Here is a 7947-nt window from a genome sequence, read left to right on the forward strand (position 1 = left end):
CAAGCCACACCACCCTCTGCTCTCTGCCAAAAACTAACTCTGTCTTCTCCCCTCTTCCAACTTATACACTGCACCAACCACACACACCAACCTTCTAACTTATTCAATTGCTATTTAATGGCCGCTGCAGTCAAAGAAATTCAAACACAGCTTGTATAGTCACAACATGTCAAGAATCTTATTGCTTTTTACTGAGGGAATCTCACACTAGCCGCTGAAGCTGAAGAACGTAGTTGTACATGCAACACGTGAATAATATAATGTGACGAGGGTAAATGGGTCATTTCATAAAACTCTCCTTCAAATCTGAGCTAAATAAGCGGGATGAAAAAATGTTCGTATCCTTCAAATCCTCGCTAAACCTCGCTTGGATATCATGCAAAACGAACAACGTTTATCCCTCCTAATCCATCTAACAACGATTATCCCTCCTAATCCATCTCCTTATTTACGTGACACCAATAAATACACCGAAACGAAGAGGCCCTTAAAGTCTTACACCAATACACAAAATTGAGGAGTAAGTTATCAAATAACTAAATATGAAAATTTATTTTTCTTCTCAAATAATGATTACGAATATTAATACAATAAAAAAATTACAAACAATTAAAACATAAAGCTGAAACTCAAAATCACAAACATGATGCTAGTAACATAGTGAAGCAATTACGTTGTCTAATTGCAAGAAGTTGGTATTAATTTGAGGTTTCCCGCTCAATGATCTTTACAGGAAAACCACCTTCCATCTGGGAGGAGAGGAAGGAAATGAAGTTGGGCTCCACCCCTTCAGCCACCGCGGGAACAACCGCGAACCGCCGAAGAATCCCAGCCACCACACTCTGCATCTGCATAAAAGCCATATCTTTCCCCAAGCATATTCTGGGACCAGCTTGAAACACAGGATAAGTGAAAGAATCTTTTGGCACAAACTTCCACTTTCCGGATTCAAGCTTCTCCAACCACCTCTCCGGCTTAAACTCCGCCCAATCCTCACCCCAAATACTCTCCAACCTTCCCATGGCGTACACGTGATACGTCACCAGCGTCCCCTTCTTCACCACCGTCCCATCCGGCAAAACGTCGTCCTCCACCGCTTCCTTGGAGTCCATGGGCACCGGCGGGTACAGCCTCATGCTCTCGCACAACGATGCATGCGTGTAAACCATATGCTTCACCTCATCGTACACCGGAGCCTCCGATTTCTCCATTATCTCCTTCACAATCTCCTTCTCCACTCGAGGGTTCTTCGATAGCAGCCAGAAAAACCATGTCAGCGCTGCTGACGTGGTATCCTTCCCCGCCAATATGAAGCTTATGACTATGTACGTCACAAAGTCTTCATCAGAGTGCCCTGAACTCAAGAAACGCGAAAGCATGTCTACCGATTCAAGGGATTCCTTCTCCTTCAGCTCTCTCGTCTTCTCTCTCACTATGTTCTTCGCGAACTCATGCACTTCCCTCGCTGCCATTCTCAACCGCTTTTCCGAACCTATGTTAAGCGCCCTCTTCACTTTCCAAACTAACGGAAACAGTTCGCGGAACCGTTTGCTGATTATCTCTGTCGCTTCTTCGTAGGCCACCGCGAACTTGCTCCGTTCAACCGACGGCGTCAGGTAGTTGGCGTCGAAGCCAAAGGCGATTTTGCAGATGTTATCGAAGGCGAAGCGTTGAAGGATGTCTTGGAAATCGAGGGTCTGGTGTTGTTGTGCCGCTGAAGCCATGATGGGGATGAGGTGGTGGGAGAGTTCGGCATCCACCACTTGCTCCACGAACTTGCGGAGAGATTTTGTGTTGAATTCGTGGCTGGCGACTTGTCTTTGGAACTTCCATGTGTTGCCATCGGCGTTGAATATCCCCGTGCCGAGGAAGTCGGAGAGGGTGCTAATGACGGAATTGCCCTTTTGGTAGTTGGAGAAGCGGGTTTTGAGAATGTGCTCTACGTTGGCAGGGTTGGCAGTGAAGACTTGGACGCGTCCCAGTGGGCGGTGGAAGGTGAACGTGTTAGCGGGTGAGATTTTGACTATATCGGATAGCCACTGGATACGGCGGTTGCCGGTGCGGTTAAGGGCTAAGTTGGAGCCAATGAGTGGGTATGATTTTGGGATAGTAACAGTTTGTTTGGCTGGAGTAGCCTCTTTGTTGTTGAAACGTGAGGAGTAAAAGAAGAAGATAAGGGGAAGGACGAGGGAGAGGAAGAGGAAGACAGGAACCATCAGCTGCATATTCAGAAGAATCTCAATCATTTTCGTATGTGTAGAATCTTAGGTTGTACTTTGTTGGATATGTTGGTGATGAAGGAAAATTTATACATATATATAGAGAATGGTACGTTGGACAGTCAAAGAGGACTTCGAGAAGATGCATTGAACATGTTCTCGTTGACACTTCTTTGTTTATGATGCTTTTCATATTTGGGTAAGAGGTGGATTTTGTCTGCTTTAGGATGTATTGGTTGCGCTAACTTTTTCGGGTTTGACTAGGGGCGTAAGTTAGCAGTACGAAAAGTCTCCTTATTTCCCTAATTTTAAAGTTTGACATGAATGCATAGACCTTAAAACACACATTTCCTTGCGAACGAAAAATCGTCAGCTTTTGTCTTTCTTTTAACGTGTGATTTTTGTCTACTTCTAAAATTTAACAAGGGGGCCTAGATCTAGAACACGCATTTTTTCCCATAACCAAAATCTTGTTGCATTTTCATACAGATTGCTCTTAAATTATAGTTGAGACTCCGTAAGTTATATGCGTATTAAAAGTTGTGAATTTTTGTTGGTGATAAACAGAGACCGAAATAATAATAACCTATGGTGGGCTTGAATTTATCAGTTCAATTATGCACTTAAATAGTATGAAAATATTTTAGGAAAATATTTTAGAGGTTGTAACGTGTGTTCGATGATTTGGGATGAATGAATATTTTTAATTGTTGAAGGATTACAGGTAGTATATATCTGGACTATGACGGTTGTATGCTTTTTAACTTTGGGTTTGAGAATAGTAAGATTATTGATCACGGTAAAGAACAAAATGATTTTAACGAATTACAACAATTTATGTTTTTGGCATTGGGCTTGAATGTATTATTTTACTGCTATGTTATATATTAAATTTATATGAGAGGTTAATAGAATGCTTTGCGGGGTAGTGTTTTACTTAATAGCTTACATAAGGTGCATCACAATTATGTGTTAAGGGATTTTTTTAAGGAAAAAAAATTGTTTTAACATTCGTGAGTTGGTGCTATTTTCGTTAAGTCTTGGTCTCAAATAGAAATATTCTAAAAAAATTGCATTTTGGGTAATGGTAGAAGGTATATTGTAAATAAAAAATAAAAAGAAAATAAATAAATATAGGTTGGGTGTAAGAGTATGGTTATGGCGATTGTGTGGTTTTTTTTTATTATTGCGTGATTGATTTTATTTATTATCAGGTGTTGGTATTTTTTTTATGGAGATAAAGAGAAAAAAAAAAGGGGCTTCCGGGTTTTGGAATTGGGTGAGTTTCATTTGATAAAACTAAAACGAAATGTCGAAAGCTTTGGTGTGTAGTTAGATTATTTTTTAATTTTGTTTTGGCAAAAAATGAAACTTTTGAATTCATATATATATATATATATATATATATATATATATATATATATATATTGTATAGGACATTATTATTATTATTATTATTATTATTATTATTATTTGGATTTTGAGTTTATATGAATTTACGCAATTGAGTTTTAGTATTATTATATTATATATACAAAATATGTTTCAATATATGAATATTGTTTACATTAGTGGTCAAAGAAAATATTATTATTGGAATCAAAAGTTGATTTACAATAATGTTATTATGTTGGTTTAGATACAGATGGTTGTTGTTGTTTTAAAAATCAGGATTGTTGCTGTTTCTTATTTTTTTTAATGGTGTTGTTGTTGGTTTAAGAAAATGTTGTTGTATCTGTATTATCTGGTGTAGAATTCTTAGTGATTTATATGTTAAAATCCTTAAGTTTAAGGATAAATTGTTTAGGTTACGATATGATGATGATGTATGGTTAATCTTATGATGATGAGGTATGATATACATGAGTGTGCATATGTGATGGGACAATATTAATTCTTTGATAACTATAAAGTCAAGATAAAAGGATTTTTTTTCAGCCATAAGTCTTTGGCAGGAACTTAGCAAGAGTGCTCTTACCCATGTCTTTGTTGAGTGGGTAGAGTTGTTGCTTGTAAGTCCATGGAAAGCATGGGAAAGGCCTTTTCCAAGAAGCGTTGTTGCGCAGGAAAGGTAGATTGGTTGGTTATGAGAGAATGATGTAATGTTTGATATTACTAGGGGGTAATATGATTTGATAATTGCATATTGTGGTTTTGGGAACATATGATCAGTTGTTATCTTAGTGGAGGTATAAGTCAGATGGTTTGAACATTGGATATTCTTTAAATTGGAAGGTTTATTTTGATGAATTAAAGGAAATTTTGTAATTGGGAAAAATTTTCTAAGTATTTTAGTAACACTCTGACGGGGTGTTATAAGGGGTGGTTATACTAACTTGGTAAGGCGGCCAGTCCAAGCATATGTCGTCCTATAGGGTCGACATGAACCCGACTAGGCCGTGTACGAGGTGGGTTCCTTAGGTGTATGATTTTAGTGGCTTCCCAGGTTGTGTACTTTGAGGGTACCTTAGCCGGGTAGTCCCATCAGCCACTAGTGCAGTTTTGGCCTTTTAACTCGCGTTATAGGCCTCGGTTATCGCTTAACCGAAGCATAAAATGGTGCGGTGGCACTTTTGCAATTTTTTCCAACTTTTATGCCTCGATTCATTAGAAAACTGGTGCCAAAAGGTCTTATATGACTCGGTTTTGAAGACTCGAAGCCTAAAAGTTGGCTAATATTTCAAAAATGCCACTACAACGGTGATATTTGGCCTCGGTTGGAATTGAACCGCTGCCAAAAAATGTTTTCTGCCTCGGTTAAAAATTGAACCAGGCCAAAAGTTATTTTCTGCCTCGGGTGAAACTGAACCGTTGCCAAAAACTGTTTTCTGCCTCGGTTAAAAATTGAACCGAGGCCAAAAGGTTCGTTAGGGTTCAAAAATCGCGAATCACTTTTTTTCTTCTTCTTCCTCGCGTGCGCGTTCTCTCTCTCAGCAACCCACCTCCACTGCTACTGTTGCGCTCCGACTACTCGCGATTACTTGACGTTTGGCTCATTCCTGTTATGGCTTAGCGAAGTGCGATTTGGGGCTCGCAAAGTGGGCATCATTTTGTTGTGTTGCAAGTGTGTGGATGGAGATTGGTCGTTGATGGTGGCGAGACGTGTAGGTGGCGGCAGCGTGAAGAAACTTGCCGTTGTGACAAAGGTGGTTTTGCGATTTGGGGGAGGAGACACAAGTTAGGGTTTGTGATTTGCTGCAGATGGTTGATTTTTGTTTGCATTTATGCAAATGTGATGTTCACATTTTCGTGTATGAAGAACATGGGGGTTTCATGGTGGTGGCACAATTCACAAATTGCTCTTACGATGAAGGAGAAGATTGTAGTGGTTGCGGATCTTTGGTTTTGAGTTTCGGATGTGGCAGTGGTTGACGAAGTTGTGGTGGAACCATGGTGGCTACCTAGGGTTTCTGGTGGAAAAGATGGGATGTTGAAAATGTAGAGAGGCACATATGGCCTCGGTTCTCAGTAGAACCGAGGCAGAATATGAAGCTTCTGCTTCGGTTGAGACCCGAGGCAAAAAGCTAATCTTTTTGGCCTCGCCCTAATATGCCTCGGTTCTAGAACCGTTCTACAACTGGGGCAAAATGACAAAAATAACCGCTGTCAAAAGCCCTTCCTGCACTAGTGAGTCCCTTAAGCCATGTACCTCTGAGGGTATCCTATTCGTGTACAACACAACAACCCCTAGTCTTAACATGTTTATATGTTGAAGACTATGAAATAGTGGCCATAGGTTTCTTGATGCTGACTTCTTGTCCTATGGTGTCTAACATACACGAGTTTTGCTAAGAAAATTTATTATTCTTTGGTTGTATGGTCCTACAGGTATAAAGTTTGAGAAGGATGGTTGTTTCCAAAACATTTCTTTGCGTAAGCAAAATCATCACCTTCCATCTCTCTTCTTAATATACATATTTCTCAATTTGGACATTGATTTGCTTCTTGAACTTTAAAGATTAACATGAGTGCCTAGCCTGACACATATTTCTTTGACCTTGCGTAACTAAAATAGTTATTATTCTCTTATAAATTACTTCTTTATAGTTTGGACTCTAAATCATGTCAACATATGAGTATTGAAAATTATGCTTACTCGAGTTTATTTAGAAAATACAAAATCATATATACGAGTTTTAGAAAATCGTTATAGTTTACAAAATCATTATAGCTTAGAAAATTTGAGATAGCATTCAGATATGAGATTAATGTTAAGAAAACTAAAACTGGAAGAATATGAATCCAAAAAGGTAATCTAGAAGTAATCACAACAATTTTCAATTGTGGTACCTTTCACTTACTTAGCAAGAGAGAAGGGGGACAAAAAAAAAGAGTTTTGGGAACCAGTTTTGAACAAAATTAAGAAAAATTACCATTATCATATGATGTTAGAGCTTAATTCATTATCATTCAAAACAAAATCATGAATTTGACAATTATTAGAATTATCAACATTAATATCTATGTATGGTTTAGGGAGAAGACGTCAACCAATATATCGATGTTGAACGAGATAACTTTAGACGTCCACGCTGATGACATTACCCTAAGAGACACAATTTTAGATAAATAATAAAGGATTAAAATGACTAGTCACAGGTAAAGAAACCCTAAGATTGGATACCCCTACGAAATCTAGGCCCATGAAAGACAAAACTCATACAGGTACTATAAATATACATGATTCAAGAGGTATCAGATCTAACTCAATTATTATAACATTTATTACTTGTGATGTATTGTTGATTTGAGCGTCAGAGTGACTTTACAGACTTCTCAACCGAAGACTCTTGTGATCAAGTCTGGAAGGAGAACTCAAACATACATACGCAAAGACATATCAGTTTTGAAGGAGCAGATACATAGAAAGCAGTAGAAGCGTTAGGAACATGGGTACATCTCAATCTTGTAAGAATAATAAACATTATTATTTAAAACTGTTGTATAAATATAAGGAGAATTAATTGTTATCTCTATCGTTACTTTGTTGATTATAGTAAGGAAACTTATTTTTTATACCATGAGTATCAAGATTAAAAACTAAATACTCTTTGATACGAGCCTTATGCCTTAAGAATTTGCTAGGACAAGCTCTCATATGCAGTTATTTTAGCATTAATAATGTTTATGTAACAAAGACATCCTAACACTTTTATATTAGTGATATCACTCAACTTATTATAGAGTTTTTCACAAAAAGAAACATTAATAAGAAAAGGGGTACGGATTCAATTTGTAAAAAAAATAGCGTAACAATATATCACCATAATTGTTAAGCAATTTTGACTTGAAAAAGCAAAGCTCTAGTATCATTTAATGTGTTAATGTTTTCGTACCACTATACAATTTTGTTTGAATGTTTCAATACATGTAATTTGATGAACAACGGCCATAAAGAGAGAGAAAAATGAACTAAATATAAAAAGGCCGAAAAAAAAAGGCCCATAAACTATACAGATGTTAAAAGACTAACTATGGGTAAAGTAGTAAATTTGGGAAAAGCAAAACATGAAATGACTAAAAGACCAAAATAATGGTCACGTGCCGTGAGAACAGAAATGGACATTTAAGAAATTTCGATGGCACATTTTTTTTTTCCTCATAGATATAGTAGATTAAATATTAAAATCATATTTAATCTATTAAATAATGGATATTGGTATTTTGACACTATAATTTTTTTTTACTATTTTTATTTTTTTTATTAAAATATACAAAAATTAATTTT

The 7947-nt window shown here is 37.1% G+C and overlaps 1 protein-coding gene across 1 annotated transcript; it reads right to left on the reverse strand.

Moving 5' to 3' along the window:
- Nucleotides 1–434: 434 nt before the first annotated feature.
- LOC114180702 (cytochrome P450 94A1-like) lies at nt 435–2273 on the reverse strand. The gene has a single exon (XM_028067006.1). It carries the CDS (start codon nt 2244–2246, stop codon nt 699–701), a length of 1548 nt encoding a protein of 515 aa, XP_027922807.1. The 5' UTR covers nt 2247–2273; the 3' UTR covers nt 435–698.
- Nucleotides 2274–7947: the final 5674 nt, after the last annotated feature.

This window comes from Vigna unguiculata, chromosome 1 (assembly GCF_004118075.2).
Source record: "Vigna unguiculata cultivar IT97K-499-35 chromosome 1, ASM411807v1, whole genome shotgun sequence".
Taxonomy (NCBI): domain Eukaryota; kingdom Viridiplantae; phylum Streptophyta; class Magnoliopsida; order Fabales; family Fabaceae; genus Vigna; species Vigna unguiculata.

Bases quoted from the DNA above. Each gene is read 5' to 3' on its own strand.
- LOC114180702 (XM_028067006.1), bottom strand. From the start codon at position 2,246: ATGATTGAGATTCTTCTGAATATGCAGCTGATGGTTCCTGTCTTCCTC.